We start from the raw sequence: 17,148 nt of genomic DNA, 5'->3' as shown, positions 1-17,148 counted from the left end.
CAATTTTGAAAATTTAAGATAATGTAGTGTTTTAATTTGGCTGTTTTTTTGAGAAAAAAAGTGTTGTTTTTAATTGTTTGTATCATTTTTTGTTTATAATCGAGCTGTGACTTGCTATTGCTATCATTTTATTTTTACTTATGATTTCTAATATATGAACTTAGAGATACAATACATAAATTACAAATATATTTATTTTCATGTGCTACATAGAGTACAGTGGCATCATTATTCATGAGTGGCAGAAGCACTGTTGAGAAGAAAATGTAATGAATGAAAATAAAACGTGTTACCCCTCAGACATAGATTTGATTTATTTCCCATAAATGTGGTGTGTGTCAAGGCTTTTATGGTTTTTATTTGTAATAATGTAAAATATAGAGTTTGAGATGTTGCATGGGTAAGTTAGAGGGCTTGTGTTTACGTTAGCATTGCTTCAGATAGACCTCGGTGGGGTATATACAGAGTTCACATTGATATGAATGGGACTTACTGTACTTATACAGAGAAGTGTGACAGTAAAATATTCTATCTGAGTTTTTATTTTACAAAAGAGATTTTTAGAGATGGTTTTAAAGGCCTTTACATCTCACTGTGGGATAGGGATTAGGATAAAAGGAGTCTAGGGCTGTCAAGCGATTAAAAAAATTAATCGTGATTAATCACATGATTAATTGCACTGTTAAACAACAATAGAATACCCTTTATTTAAATATTTTTGGATGTTTTCTCATTTTCAAGTATATTGATTTCAATTAGAACACAGAATACAAAGTGTACAGTGCTCGTTTTATATTTATTTTTGATTACAACCTAATACAAGTACTGTAGTGCAATCTCTTTATAATGAAAGTTGAACTTACAAATGTAGAATTATGTACAAAAAATAACTGCATTCAAAAATAAAACAATGTAAAACTTTAGAACCTACAAGTCCCCTCAGTCCTTCTTCAGCCAATTGCTCAAACAAGTTTGGTTACAATTTGGAGGAGATAATGCTGCCCCTGTCTTGTTTACAATGTCACCTGAAAGTGAGAATCACCGCCCTGCACTTTAAGCCAGGGGCCGGGAAAGGAGTTGTCTGGCTGGCCAGGAGAAGAGGGCAATACTTTCTGCCTTGTGGGAGGAGGGGAGATGTAAAACTGCTGAAAAAGCAGTCAGCATGGTGGATGACTCACCACCTAGGAATGAGGGGTTTTAAAAGGTCAGCCTGGCCCTGGCCCCTCCCCCTCATTCACTCAGAACAGGCTGGGCAGCACCCACCCTTCCTCCCTATTTAGGTCACAAATATGCCGGGTGTTTAGCTATATCTGCTGTGGGCATTACGCTAGCCACCCCGTTAAGGAGGGCTGGGAAGGAATTTTTCCCTTAATGCCATATTGGCCAGGTGTGTGGTGGGGGGGTTTTCACCTTCCTCGCAGCAGGTTCAGGTGGGCTCTGTTCATGCATAGCATGATGGGTGGTAGGCCATATGTCGCAGCTCTTTATTTAAGTGTATAGCGGATGTTCAGTGCAGGTACTCCATAATTTAAGGCACAAAAGAACAGATAAATGGCCTGGAAAAGGAATTAAGGAGAGGTGCTTGGTAATTGAGCAAGCCAGAGGCAGTTGGGGACTCCTCTGATTGGTACAGCAGGGAGCCAACCCCCCCATCATTATAGTCCACCTTAACCCCTACTACGAGGGGAGGTGGTTGGTAAGGTCCCGGCAAGGAAATTGCTGGAGGGACCTGGATGAAAAAGGGGGGGGGGGCACTGAAAAAAGCACCCACCCACCCCGGTGAATTATGGGTGTTTTCATCTGAACTGCACATTTTATCTGCCGGGTTAGTCCCAGACATCTAATAATAAAGTTGCAGCCTGATTAAACCCATATCTAATGTCTCCTGTCATTTTTTTGGCATAGCCGGACAACAGGCTTTCGCATGGCACTTTTGTAGCCGGCATCGCAAGATATTTACGTGCTAGATGCGCTAAAGATTCATATGTCCCTTCATGCTTCAGTCACCATTCCAGAAGACGTGTCCATGTTGATGATGTGGTCTGCTCGATAATGATCCAAAGCAGAGCGGACCGATGCATGTTCATTTTCATGATCTGAGTCAGATGCCACCAGCAGAAGGTTGATTTTCTTTTTTGTTGGTTCGGGTTCTGTAGTTTCCGCATCAGAGTGTTGCTTTTTAAAGACATCTGAAAGCATTCTCCACACCTAGTCCCTTTCAGATTTTGGATGGCACTTCAGATTCCTAAACGTTGGGTCGAGTGCTGTATCTATCTTTAGAAATCTCACATTGGTACCTTCTTTGTGTTTTGTCAAATCTGCTGTGAAAGTGTTCTTAAAATGAACATGTGCTGGGTCATCATTCAAGACTGCTATTACATGAAATACATGGCAGAATGTGAGTAAAATAGAACAGGAGACATACAGTTCTCCCCCAAGGAGTTCAGTCACAAATTTAATTAACACATTTTTTTTTAAGGAGCATTATCAGCATGGAAGCATGTCCTCTAGAATGGTGGCCAAAGCATGAAGGGATATATGAATGTTTAGCATATCTGGCATGTAAATACCTTGCAGCGCCGGCTACAAAGGTGCCATGCAAATGCCTGTTTTCGCTTTCAGTTGACATTGTAAATAAGAAGCAGTCAGCAATATCTCCCGTAAATGTAAACAAACTTGTTTGTCTTAGCAATTGGCTGAACAAGAAGTAGGACTGAGTGGACCTGTAGGCTCTAGAGTTTTACATTGTTTTGTTTTTGAGTGCAGTTATGTAACAAAAATAATCTATGTTTGGAAGTTACACTTTCACGATAAAGAGATTGCACTACAGTACTTGTATGAGGTGAATTGAAAAATACTATTTCTTTTGTTTGTCATTTTTACTGTGCAAATATTTGTAATAAAAAATAATAATATAAGGTGACCACTGTACACTTTGTATTCTGTGTTGTAATAGAAATTAATATATTTTAAAATGTAGAAAAACATCCAAAATATTTAATACATTTCAATTGGTATTCTATTGTTTAACAGTGCGATTAATCACGATTAATTTTTTTAATTGCAGTTAATTTTTTTGAGTTAATTGCATGAGTTAACTGCAATTAATCAACAGCCCTAAAGAAAACACAACAAATAAGAGGTATGGTGCAACCATAGGGTTATATCCAGCCTGAGTCCAGCTCTGTTATCTTTCCGTAATTCCATTGTGTTTTGTCAACTGTCTAGTACGGCCCTGTTCCCAAGTGGCAATAAGACTTGGACGATGCCTTGAGCAGCTCGGTACATCCTGCAACATTCTAGCTGGAAGTAGTTTCTTCCCTAGTTGGCCAATAATTTAAAGGGTCTCTTTGACCTGATGTGTTGTATACCTCACTCAAAGGTGTGAAACTCAAAACTTTGGAGTTTATGGTTTGTTTTTGTAACTTATGAAATATTCACATACTTCTTAAAATATTCAGCAAGCCTCTATATTTGAAAGTAAGTTTCAGTTTCTTTAGAGAACAACAGGAAGGGAAGTTAGTTAATTGGTAATAATAATAGTTGGCCCAATAAGACCTGTCACATTATCTACATTATATTAATAATTAAGACTATTGATTTGTACTGCAGCAGTGTCCAAAGGGCCTAGTCAAGATCAGGGCCCTTTATGCTAGGTGCTTTTGAAATTTGGAGTGTACAATCCACTTTTTGCCAGGTATAGTTTAGGGCTGTTTTGTGCATGCTGTGTGGAGGAGACTAGAAAGATTGTCTATATCACTGACTCCTAATGGGCTTGTCTATAGGCAGACAAAATCAGTACAATGGTGGTTATAAAAACCAAATGTAGAACAAAACAAACAGCAAGAACAAAACAAAGCAAAATGCTCAAGTGTTGTTTCTCTTTCCCCCCCTCACCTAGATGGCAGGCCTGGAAGTTGGGAAGAAGATATTTGCCATTAATGGTGACCTAGTTTTTTTGAGACCCTTCAATGAAGTGGATTGCTTCCTGAAAGCATGCTTAAACAGCAGAAGGCCCCTCAGGGTACTCGTGAGCACAAAACCAAGGGAGTAAGTTGTGCTTCCTGTTTTGGGAATTTAAAAAAAGATAACTCAAGTGAATTCTAGAAAGCAAATGTCTAGGTAGTAAACAGGAAAGACAGCATTGATTTAATGTTACTGCATTATTGGAATAAGGTGTACTATTGCTGAAAGGTTATTTAAATTGCTTAAATGGCCCATATACACTTATCTGAGCAAGCAAAAGTATTGTTCTTGAATAATAAAATGATTGATAAAATATCAACATGCCAGGCCCCACATCTAATCAATCTGCTTTAAGTTTATCTGTATAACATTCATCTGCCAACAACAGCAAAAGGAAAACATCAGTCACTTTTTACGTTCAAGTCTGTCATTTTAAATACACATAGAATACAAATATAAATGAAGTTTCTCTGAATATATAGGCAATTTTGACCCACTTAGCTGACATTCTGTTTTTAACAAACTTCCTCTGTCTGGGGACTATGTCCTGACCTCACCTGGGTTAGACGCAATGATCTAAGCAGTGTTTTGCATTTCTGTTCTGGTTCTACAAATAAAGTACATAGGATTAAAAAGTAACCCCTCAAGATCTTTATTAACAGTTGGACTCTTCACAATATAATGTTTTTGACAATTCTTACGTGACTGGCATCCCCTTTATGTAAAAGAAGTATGGAATGCCTGTTTACTGTGCAACTTCTTCAGTTCTTTTCATCTACGCCTAAGTCTTAAATACATGTGTTCAATAGAAACAGAGGAATGAAAGGCCTGATTTAATCGTTACTTACATCACATAGGTCCATTAAATTTAATGGAGTTACTCCTACTTTACACTAGTCTAAGAGAGCAGAGAATCAGGCCCAAAATTACACTAAGGACTAGATTGTGACTTGGACTACGTGGCTGCACAGAACAGGGGGAATCAGAATCACCCTCCCCCTTACACACATGCACAGGCTAACCGTAGTGTGGGTCTGCACTGGAAGAAAAGAGAATTGTCCTCCCATCCACATCTGTGAGCAGGGGAGGGGCATCTTGGCACTGGGATGTCGCAGCTAATAAAAACCCACACAAAATAAAAGGGGAAAGCAAAGAAAGAATTGTGTCCTAGAGGAGTGGCTCTCTGGATGTACTCTTGGGATGATGCATTTTACATACTACCTTTTGTTGGGGCTGTGTCTGAAGGCACAATGTACCCCTATATCTTTGTAATTATGTATGTATGTATGTATGTATTTAGGGTTTGTGTTAACCTTTGGTTTCTTCCCTTTTGTTTTTTGTTTTAAAAAATGTATTTATTGCTTCCCTTTCCTGGCACAGTCTGCAAGGTAAAGGCCTCTCTATTAAGAACCAAATTTAAAGTGCAATATACTATATACAGCAAATATAATAAATAGCTTTTTCATTAAGTTTTCATCAGGCTTCTGTCCAATATTTAAGGGTTCATATATGAAAGCAGTTTCCTTCATTCCTGGATACCCTATCTCTAAGACAACTTTATCCAGTGACTAGTGAGGGAAGACTATAGGATTGATTACTGTTTGTCTTAGCATGTGTTACGAATGTTCTCAAGAATGAGTTGTGGGATGGTTAATTGCAAAATTTACCAATCTCTGCTAAAACAGTGCTCTAGGGAGAGGCTTGATCCTGAATTCCTTATTCAGGAAAAAACTCCAGTTGAAGACAGTGGAACTACTTGTGAACAAAAGCTTCAGGATTGAGTCCCATATTGGTAAAATTAGAAAAACTTTTACAGGCTGGTTGGTGCACTGGGTCAGCACTTTGGCCTTCACCTGTGTAGACCTAAGTGAAAATGAATATGTCTCAGCTTTTGTCCACAACACAAAGCCAACTTAAACTAATGAGTACTACAAGACTTGGGTCTTACATAGTTTCCCCCAGAGTGTGTGTATGAAGTAGGGAGAGATGCTTATATAATGCATTTTATGTGGAAATTTTACAAAGTGAGACCATTGAGTTTTCTCCAGCTTTAGTTAATATCCAACAGTCTTTAAAAATCTGTTTGTAAAATAAGTCAGTTTTTAGAGAGACGCCTGGGCTGCAAAAAGTTTTGGATTCAGGCTCTGCCTATAATTGTCTCTAAGTGCCAATCATATTTTCAGCTTCCCCTGCTATAAACTAGAAGCGAAGTAATGAAGCTGGTTTATACTCAACGAAGTACTTTTTTTTTTTTTTTACAATATTGTATGAATGTATTTTAAAATTACATTTATCTCTTTCCAATTCTCAAAATTATTATTATTGTTTATTACCATAGTGCCTAAGGGTACATCTACACAGCCCACAGCAGCAAACCACCCAGCCCAGGTCGACAGATTCGGTCTTATGGAGCTCTCACTAGTTGGGCTGGAGCTTGGGCTCTGAAGCCTAAGGAGAGTATATTTTTTTCACTAGAATTTGCTGATTCATCAAAATTGAAATGTTCTCCGGAAGCAGTTCTATTCTGACAAAGTTCCAGCAGAACCTTGCCAGGTTTCCCAGCTCCTTGGCAGCCTGTCTGATGGACTTTTGGGAAGCTGAGAACTTTGGAGCTCTGGATTCCAGGCTCTCGGCTCCTCAGCAGCCTGGGCTCCCAAAGCATCTAGAGTCCACAGCTCCCTAGGAGCCCAGCAGTCACTGTATTCAGGAGTTGAGGATCTCAGGGCTACCAAGGTCTGTGGCTCTGTGGCAGTCCACCAAGTGGACTACCTGTGAGCTGGGGACTCCAGTGCCTGTACCTCTGCCCAGAATTTTGAAATTATTGGTTTTCATTCCAAATTGGAACAAAACCAATTTGAAATATTGAAATTTTCCATGAAATGGAATTACCTTTCTCATAACAGTTCAACTATTTAGTCTTACAGTCTCATCATGCTATTATTTCTGGGCCAAGTTTCAATGTCCTTACTGAATAAGAGCATCATGATCAGTCCTCTATCTTTTTTGCTCCTATTTGTACTTCTGTGACTTTCTCTGTAATTCATAGAACTGGATGGAAATTTTCATTAAAATTTGGCCTTTTCTTAAAAATGGAATTTTGGGGGAAAAGTTTTCAATTTTTCTGTATTTTTCAAATATTGTCTATAGGAACTTCAAAAGAAAAAGTTTACCCTGCAGTCCTTACTGACACATTTTTCATTTTTTGATAGCATTATGAGGTAAATACAGCAAGATGTAAAACAGAAATGTCTGAAAACCAGGCCCCTTCAAAGTGTTTCATATGGGGTCAAAAATAGATGAACCCCAAATCGGTAGACACTTTTGAAAATGTAGGCCTTAATCTCTATTTTACTGAGTTCTCTTTTTAAAATGGAATAATATTCTCCTGCTTTCATGGGTATTGTGAAGGTAAAATCATTCTGTGTGTGAAATGCTTAGGTAGTCAGTGATGAGCACTATAGGACAGAATATAAATGAATAAATAGCTTTAGCCTAACCATCTTTCCTTTCCTTTAGCTCTTTGTATTTTTAAAAATTATGAGAAATAGCAGGGAGGAGTTTAAGCAGATTTTAACTACCTGTTACTTTTCCCACTGTGACCAATCTTTACTTTAAAGAACAAAATGTTAACGTGATATTTGATCTTAAATCTCTGTTGGTATTAGGACAGTGAAGATCCCTGACTCTGCAGAGGGGCTTGGTTTCCAAATCCGGGGCTTCGGTCCATCGGTTGTCCATGCTGTTGGGAGAGGTAAGAAACAGGAGCTGAATGGGACCATGGTAATCATCTGTCTAACATCTTATTAGGCCTGGTCGAGGTCGATCACACTTACAATTATAATTTCAGTTTACATATTCTTCCCTGTTGAGACAAACACCATTAACTCAAACTTCCTAATAAGAGTTTTAATAGTTTTGAACCTTGAAAAATCTGCAGAATGTTATTTTGTTACAAGCATAACAAATGGTAAATAGGTAGTCATTGAAAATACTGTCTTATGAATAGGCTAGTATGGCTAAAATTTAGACTCTCTTTTTTGGTTTTTACAAATATTTAGATTAGTTCTTTAAGTAACACTTATATAGGTTTTAAGGTCAAATATCCTTTACAGATTCAGGAATAATTATGAAATGCAAAAATAATTGATCCAGAAAATGGCATTTGGAAGCAACGTTCTGAAGGCTACTTAGTTATTAAATTACACGTTTATGGTCTGACTCATTTGAAAACCCTCTTGAGAACATATGTGCAGTTTGGACAAATCCTTTCATATAGCTGTGGGCTCCAGTGACTTAGACCATTTTACTAACTACAGATGTTTGCTCTAAATAGTGTTTTATGTCCTTTCTGTGACATGATTGCCAAACATTTGCCAACTCTTTAACCCAATGTACTCTGGATTGCTATTCTGACACTGATGAGGAGCAGAATTCTCTAATTCCCTATCTCTGACTATAGTAAAAAATCTGTTGTGTATTGTGAAATGCAGAGCTCATTAAAACCATATTTTTAGCCTGTGCTGTGGCAATTTACCCCCCTGTAACTGAGAAGCCTTAGGGTATGTCTACACTACGAAATTAGGTCGAATTTATAGAAGTCGGTTTTTTTTAGAAATCGGTTTTATATATTCGAGTGTGTGTGTCCCCACAGAAATTGCTCTAAGTGCATTAAGTGCATTAACTCGGCGGAGTGCTTCCACAGTACCGAGGCAAGCGTCTACTTCCGGAGTGTTGCACTGTGGGTAGCTATCCCACAGTTCCCGCAGTCTCCGCTGCCCATTGGAATTCTGGGTTGAGATCCCAATGCCTGATGGGGCTAAAACATTGTCGCGGGTAGTTCTGGGTACATGTCGTCAGGCCCCCCTTCCCTCCCTCCCTCCGTGAAAGAAAGGGCAGACAATCGTTTTGCGCCTTTTTTCCTGGGTTACCCATGCAGACGCCATACCATGGCAAGCATGGAGCCCGTTCAGCTCACCGTCACCGTATGTCTCCTGGGTGCTGGCAGACGTGGTACTGCATTGCTACACAGCAGCAGCCACGCATTGCCTTATGGCAGCAGATGGTACAGTAGGACTGGTAGCCGTCATCGTCATGTCCGAGGTGCTCCTGGTCGCCTCTGTGAGGTCGATCAGGAGTGCCTGGGCAGACATGGGCGCAGGGACTAAATTTGGAGTGACTTGATCAGGTCATTCTCTTTAGTCCTGCAGTCAATCCTATTGAACCATCTTATGGTGAGCAGGCAGGTGATACGGATTGCTAGCAGTCCTCTTGTACCATCTTCCGCCGGGCAGGCAAGAGATGAGGATGGCTAGCAGTCCTATTGTACCATCTTCTGCCGAGCAGCCATGAGATGTGGATGGCATGAAGTCCTTCTGCACCATCTGCTGCCAGCCAAAGATGTAAAAGATAGCTGGAGTGTATCAAAACAAGAAGTAGACCAGATTTGTTTTGTACTCATTTGCAACCCCGACCCCCCCCAACCCTCGTCTAGGGGACTCATTCCTCTAGGTCTCACTGCAGTCACTCACAGAGAAGGTACAGCGAGGTAAATCTAGCCATGTATCAATCAGAGGCCAGACCAACCTGCTTGTTCCAATAAGAACAATAACTTAGGTGCACCATTTCTTATTGGAACCCTCCGTGAAGTCCTGCCTGAAATACTCCTTGATGTAAAGCCACCCCCTTTGTTGATTTTAACTCCCTGTAAGCCAACCCTGTAAGCCATGTCGTCAGTCGCCCCTCCCTGCGTCAGAGCAACGGCAGACAATCGTGCATCTGAGTTGAGAGTGCTGTCCAGAGCAGTCACAATGGAGCACTCTGGGATAGCTCCCGGAGGCCAATACCGTCGAATTGTGTCCACAGTACCCCAAATTCGACCCGGCAAGGCCGATTTAAGCGCTAATCCACTTGTCAGGGGTGGAGTAAGGAAATCGATTTTAAGAGCCCTTTAAGTCCAAATAAAGGGCTTCATCATGTGGATGGGTGCAGGTTTACATCGATTTAACACTGCTAAATTCGACCTAAAGTCCTAGTGTAGACCAGGGCTTAAACCAAGCAGTATGATTAAGTTTGGCAAAGCAACCAGTTGAAAGAACCAGTCAATTTTGGCCTGAGCTGTGGTTCCAGAAACCAGGTCTTCAAGACCAGAGAGTCTAATACTCACCAGTCTGTTAATTACTTCCATACCTGGGTCTCAGTTCAGCTGTCCATCCTTATTCATCAAAGCATTTAAGCAAATATTTTAGTTCCATTGATCTCGATAGCACATAAGCACATGCTTAAGTGAATTGCTGAACCAGGATTCACTTAAGCATATGCTTAAAAGTTTTCCTGAACTGGGACCATGGTTTTCTGGAGTCTGAATAACATTTCTGCAGTCCTGAAGGATATTATTTAATGGGATCTGTTTAAGCTTTGTCTCTAAATCCAGATATTTGTTGGAACCACATTAGCTGATTGTGGTGTGATTTCAAGACACTTCAGTAACTTAATTTAAAGTGCAGCTATAGTCTGTAAAAAGTGATTGTTAAAAATCATAGTATGGGATTCCAAATTTATTTTTTCAATGCATTCCTTATCGAATTCAGACAGTTTGCAAGTTAAAATATGATTTTTTTTATTTGCCAGCCCCTCAACTTTGCAGGAAGGCCCCAAATATTTTGTATCAGCCTGGGGGCAACATGTTCATTCTTCATTGGCATCTTTTGTTGACAATCTCAACAGAGGAGAAAGGAATAGAATATGCCTGGAGACAAAACTAACTTCAAACTCCAAGAGCCAGTCCCTCCAGAATAGGTTTGAGGCATGCTGGCAAGATATTTTACACTGCCACTACCTTTGCCATACTTGTTCAGTGGATAGAGCACTTTTTCAAGGTTATCACTCTACTATGGAAACAAATCACTGAAATGTATATTTTATTTTTTATTCAAAGAGTATTCTTCATTTTTATTCACAATGATTAAAGTTAATAAAATTTCCTATTCCAATAACCGTTGACTGTTTTTTGGTTTTTTTTTAAGCTGGAAGCTAGGCATTTTCCATTACACATGAAATGGTAAAGAGATTAAAATAGAACTGAATACACAGAAATGCCCTTGGACTTGGATTTTTCATGTACTGTTTGACAAGAAACTCCTTGTCTGCTTTAAGACTTACTTTGAATTACAGGGAGAGTTGTCAGAAAGCTTCTGATTTTTATTTATCAATAGGAAATTTGCTGTAATCAAAGAGCAAAGGTTTAGGACTCTGAATGGTTATAGTTATTTTCAAATTACAGATTTTTTTATCCTCTTTTACTACAAAAGTCAAATCTTCCCCAGCATTTTCAGCTAGGTGCCTGGGGAAATTTAGCAACAAACTGACCATGGCCTCAGTTGGTAGTGTTTAACAATTTTTCAGAATTTGTTTCACAATAGAATTTGACTATGAAATGAGGAATATTAAGGGGTTTTAAAAAATAATTCTTACAGTAATTTAGTAATTACACACTAGAAGCTTAAAATTAAAATCTGTTTCCTTACTGAAATAACGTTTCCTTAATTGCATGTGCACACTGGTTTGTTATTGTTGGGTTATACAGCAGTACTGGGCTGTTGACAATATGTTATTTTTAGTGAAATAGTGCATTACATCATATTATTTTTATAAGCTATTAAGTATTACATGAACTTTGCAATCAGACACAACAAAACCAACAGAGGATATCTTGTTCTGCAGTATTTTATCAGGTGAAATTTATTCTAAGACAATTACAATTAAATTGATATAGCTGAGGTTTGTAGTAGCTCTCTTTGAACAGTTTTTCAGTAAAATGTTCTACAGGATTATGATATGGTCGCCACACTGGGGATCCTCTAGCATGGAACCCTGAATCTTTGCAGAATCTCATTGACTTCAGAACTCTATTGTACTAGCAATAGTCATGCAAGAATCAGTAGTAGCAGATACTGAGGCAGAATGAGGCACTTGGACTGTATGTTTAAAAGGGGATCTTTTAGCATGGAATTTGGCAACTTTCACAATTGTTTTAAAGGGACTGTGGCAGCTGCAGCAGGTCTCCACCCTGGACAGTGCATAATTAAAGTGAATGGAATTAACGTCAGCAAAGAGACTCATGCAAGTGTTATTGCCCACGTCACAGCCTGCAGGAAATATAGGCGTCCAATGCAGGTAGACAAGTTTACTGCTTATGCCCTCATTGCTCTACCCATTGTTTTTTTGGTTTTTTTTTGTTCTTTACATCCAGTTGTGGGGCGGGAGGGAGGAATAAAGGGGAGGTGGCTAATTAAAATATAAAAACTGATGAGATTACTTAATATTTATTGCTGACACTCAAGGTCTCTTTAAGTTCTGCTTCAAAAAACTAAGCTTTTAACTAAATAGTTTTCTCATGTTATCTTTTTAAAGGATTATTTCCAGCAGTATTATAGCTCTGTGTAGAAAACACCATGAAATATATTCTCATCTAGATGGAGTGGAGTTTATACAGCTAGCTGTGTGCTCATGAGAACATAGCACAAACAGTTGATCTTTTTCCTGACTTTTATTAACACTTAGCACGTACAGAGCAGAGTGAATATATCCTGTCTATAAAAGTTTCTCTACACTTCCATTACAGTGCAGTGTTAGAAATAAATATTATTTCAAGGATTCTGAGTTTCCTTTTTTTATATGAGCAAATAAATTATTCTTGCTTTTAGTTTAGAAAGAAAATTGAATGTCCACAGTAATTGTCACGATAAAACAAAACAGCTGGATTCGGTAATGTAATCTTTCCACGTTCTTGGAAATTCTTCATAAACTGTGAACCAGTTAATTAACTTCACAATGTCTTTCAGTGAGTGTTAAAATCCAATTAAAACTAAATGTGAAATCCTCCTCTCAGACTACTGAACAGATATGAGATATGCAGCAGAAATAGGGGGTTGTTTCAACTGCATCATGCAAATACTGCTTCATGAACATGTTTCTTTGGATTTCTTTGTGCTCCAGTACAGAATTGAAGCAGTTACATAACATGTGCAGACCGAGTACAACAGATCTCTGAATTCTGGTCAAAAGGGGTAGTTTTACTCCCAGACACAGTAGCATGGATTCTTTTGCCCTAAACTGGCTAAATTAAACGGATAATAAGTACTTTATACCTGAGTGTTTCACAGATGTGGATTTGCTATGGAGATGGGTAGGCATCCAGAAAAGGAGAACTTAAAAATTGCTTGTATGCCTAACATTAGGTGAACAATTACTGCAACTGGATGTGAATTCCATTAAAAGTTGTTTGGTATATCACAAAATATATATTCTTCTTCCCACATATAGCATTTCCTGGTGTTTAAAGAAAAACTCATCTGGCTCAGAGCAGCATGCTGAAATTTCCAAAGATAACACAAATCTCTACAGTCTGAGGGCTGTGATATTTTGGTTGTTGGGTTTATTGTTTGGGTGCTGAGTGGTTCTGGTGGCCTGTGATATATAGGAGGTCAGCCCAAATGATCAGGCAGTCCTTTTATATAGCACTCTTGGAAAACCTGGGTAAGAATAATATGTTTTGGAATAGTCTTTTGTGTTAACTTTAGTGATCTTTCTAGTGTCTGATGCATCACACTGCAGTATTAGTGATTTACCTGGCTGGTAGTACTTCAGCACAGGAGCATCCATTATCATTTGTTTTAATTGTCAAATGCTTGCTGTTGGGGACCTTCCCAGTCCCTCTGAACATCCTGCCTTGTGAGCCAATGGATGGGTTTCAGCACTGTAGCCAGGTGTGGACAGAACATGGACAGAAAATATATCTTTCCTGTGCACCCTTTTCATATCCACTGGAGCTGGCATGTCTCTGACTACCTTGATCTTGTTGGGATCTGCTTTTGATCCCTCTGCTATGAGTAGATGTATTATATATATTCTCATGCTGTTTGAGTCACACTTTTTCTGGGTTCAGTTTTATGTTCTTGTCTCTGCATTGCTGCAGAAACTTGTAGTTTTCTGTCATACTCTTGTTCAGCTTCTGTATCATTGCTCCCTTCACCTACAATGAGGATATCATCTGCAATTATTTTCACCCCAGGCAACCTTTCCAGTGCTTGGGTGAGTCTTCTCTGGAACATCTCTGGGGCTGGACTCATGCCCATCAGCTTGCACGGCCATCTGCAGTGACCAAATGATGTTGCAAAGGTTGCCAGCATACTGGACTCTTTATCCAGCCTTATGTGTCAAAACTCATCCATCACATTAGAGACTACAAAGATTCTAGCTTTGGAAAGTTCTACCAAGATGTCATCAATTGTGGGAAGTGGATAGGGACATTTATTTAATGCCTTGTTCAGTGGTTTTAGGTCTATGCAGATAAGTAATTTTCCTGACTGCTTCTTTACCATTGCCATGCTTCTTACTCAGCCTGTATTGGCCTTTACAGGTGCTATGATGTGCCTGCGCTGCATACTTTCATGCTCCTTGACTACTGGATTACAGAGTACCACTGGAATTTTCCTTCATGGTAAACTCAAAGGTTCCACTGTTGGGTCTATTTCCCATTGAAGCTTTCCTTTGAGGCACCCATTGCCTTTGAAAACATCCCTATATACTTTTAAAATTATCTCCATTGTCCATGGGATTTCCCTTTTTGCTTCTTGCACTCTAGCTATAAAATTCTGATGCTGCACCTGATCCAACCTGTGGCTGGTATGTGTATTGCCCAAGAGGGGTTGATGGTGTTTATCATCATCCACCACCACAAATTTCTGCTGTATCATCTGTTATTTTTTGGGTTAGTGATTCAGGTCACTTTTTCCTATGGACAGCATTAAGCTCGCATTGTATGTTATTAGATTGTGTCTGCTCTCTGTGAAAGGTATGTTAGATCATATTGCAGGAGGCCCCACTGTCCAGCTGAAATTGGACTATTAACACTCCTGCATTCATGGAGGTTGGCATTGTCCCTTGCTGCTTTCCTGTCCCAACAGCCTGAACGTAATATGCTTTCAGACTCAAGGAGACAATAATGACGTTATCAACACTTTCTGATGTGCCATCTCCCTTTTATACATATCTGATTGAATTTTTCTGGGACTGTTCTCTGCTCTTGTACACATTACTAAAATGATTCAATTTGCCACATTCCTTGCAATGTTGTCCTAGTGCGGAGCACTTCTCATTGACTTGCTCATGCTGTCTTCCACAGTTAGTGCCCCTCATTATGTCTATGGAACCCTGGCTACTTGATCTCCTGTGTTCTTGACTGCATGTAGTTGTGGGGTTTTTGTGCCTCCTAGGGCTCTCATTCTTTCACTTGAGGCTTCCGCTCCCTGTCTGTTTAATGTGAGATCACCTTTCTGGAGCAGCCGCTCCTGCAGTATTTCTTGCAGGTGGTGATCCCAAGTGCCACAGACTGTCCTTTCCAAATCAGGAAGTCTGTCAAGTCCTCAAAATTGCACGTAGTAGCCAGTGTGCGTAAGGCAGAAATATAGGGATCTAGCCATTCCCCTTTGGCTTGGTCTCCAGTGAAAAATCTGTGATGTGTCACAGTTTTGTTCTGCTTTAGGGACGAATAGTTTCCCAGGGCTCCTAGGGCTGCTGTGAGGCTTGAGGCAGTGGTGTGCTTCCGAGGGGTGCAGATCTCTCTGCCTTGTTCCCCAATAAGGTAAAATAACAGTTTTACTTTCCCACTGATGTTGTCCTCTTGCATGGCCAGATCTGTGTCCTGCTCAAACTCCTCCTTCCACTGGGTCCATCTCTGGTCTAAGTTTGGATATGCAAAATCCAGGGCTCTTGGGGGCTTCAAACTGAGTTCCATGGCTCATGCTGCCACCTGCTGCACTGCAGAGAACTCACAGCTCAAATGCTGCCACCATGTTTCATTCACAAAAAGTGAAACCAAACGCAGGTTAAGTTGAACAAGTGGAACTTTAGTAAACCCTCTGCACTGCTCTGTCCATGTGGCTGAGTTGCTTCCTGCCTAACTCCACCCATTCCCTGTCTTCTTAGTGTCCCTTCAATAACAGCCCCATCCAAGGTATATGGCCCTCTGACTGCAGTTCCACTGATCATAATACAACATCTATTAGTTTCTTTGTTGGTGACACTAAATGTGACTTGACAGAAGATCCTGTAGAGTTTGTGCATGAGCTTTAGCTTACATTCATTATATAGCACTCTTGGAAAACCTTTTTAAGAATAGTATATTGTGGAATAGTCTTTTATGTTAACTTTTGTGATCCTGCACTTTCAGCAAAAATAAATAGAAATAAGTTTCAGATAATGTTACTCCTTGTGATAGGCTGTCTAATGTCAGGTTAGGAATAATAAGGAACCTGTTCTGTGTCAGCCAGAATAAGGCACCCTTTGAACCAACAACAGGTACTTAAATCTCAATTTAGATATGGGTATAGATACTGGCTGAATGCTGCCCATGTGTCTGAGCAGAGGAGACTTGTAAAATACTCTGTAGTCAAATCAGCAACATCTGGATCAGCCTGGGAAGCAGAATGGATTCAAAATTATTTCCTGTGGCTTGCTTGTGCACAACAAACTGCAAACAATCAAGAGAGCTCCTTGGGAAGATTTTGTCCAAAAGTTAAAACACAAAACGTTAAGCACTGACCTTTCCACTCCTCCCCTCCCCGTCCCATTCCTGTTGCTTTCCTCCAGTCTCTTCCTCCTCTATCTTTTTTTTATCCCCACCCTAACATGCTATGTCTGTGTAATATTGTCTGATTTTGTACTGTTCGGTCTTGCAGCTTTGACAAGTTGTAAAGTTGTGTAATTGAATAATTTTATTGGCTATCCTGTGAAATGTGCAGTATTTGGTAACATAAACAGCTGTATGTTGTTTACCTTTTTGTATTTTTTATTATTTCTTTATGGAAATTAATTAAAAAATCACAAAATCTTAAGCGAGATATAAATAGTTCAGAGTAAAAGGTAAAGAAGATTCAAATGTGGATTTATCTAGAGAGAAAATATGTCTTAATCCTTCTGTATATTATACTAACCATTACTTTGCAGATGATTATAAAGGTAATGAATGTATATTGCACCTTAACCAAGCACAACCTGGTTTAACAGTTTGTTTAGAAGACATACTGAAGATTAACTATTGGCATCCTTGCTTAACTTTCATTTCATCCCACAATTTTCTCTTTACAGGCTGTGATTTCAGTTCAGTCACAATGCAGGATTATT

The 17,148-nt window shown here is 39.4% G+C and overlaps 1 protein-coding gene across 2 annotated transcripts in view; it reads left to right on the top strand.

Moving 5' to 3' along the window:
* Positions 1-17,148, top strand: part of PREX2 (phosphatidylinositol-3,4,5-trisphosphate dependent Rac exchange factor 2) — a 289,511-nt gene that overhangs the window by 143,361 nt on the left and 129,002 nt on the right. For both annotated transcript variants that reach the window (XM_074944267.1, XM_074944268.1), the window contains 3 exons: positions 3,902-4,050; positions 7,632-7,717; positions 12,002-12,138. In XM_074944267.1, coding sequence (XP_074800368.1) covers positions 3,902-4,050; positions 7,632-7,717; positions 12,002-12,138 — 372 coding nt within the window. The remainder of the gene's footprint in view (positions 1-3,901; positions 4,051-7,631; positions 7,718-12,001; positions 12,139-17,148) is intronic.

This window comes from Natator depressus, chromosome 2 (assembly GCF_965152275.1).
Source record: "Natator depressus isolate rNatDep1 chromosome 2, rNatDep2.hap1, whole genome shotgun sequence".
Classification (NCBI taxonomy): Eukaryota; Metazoa; Chordata; order Testudines; family Cheloniidae; genus Natator; species Natator depressus.
Note: the sequence above shows the minus strand (reverse complement) of the source record. Positions and strands in the feature narration are given on the sequence as shown.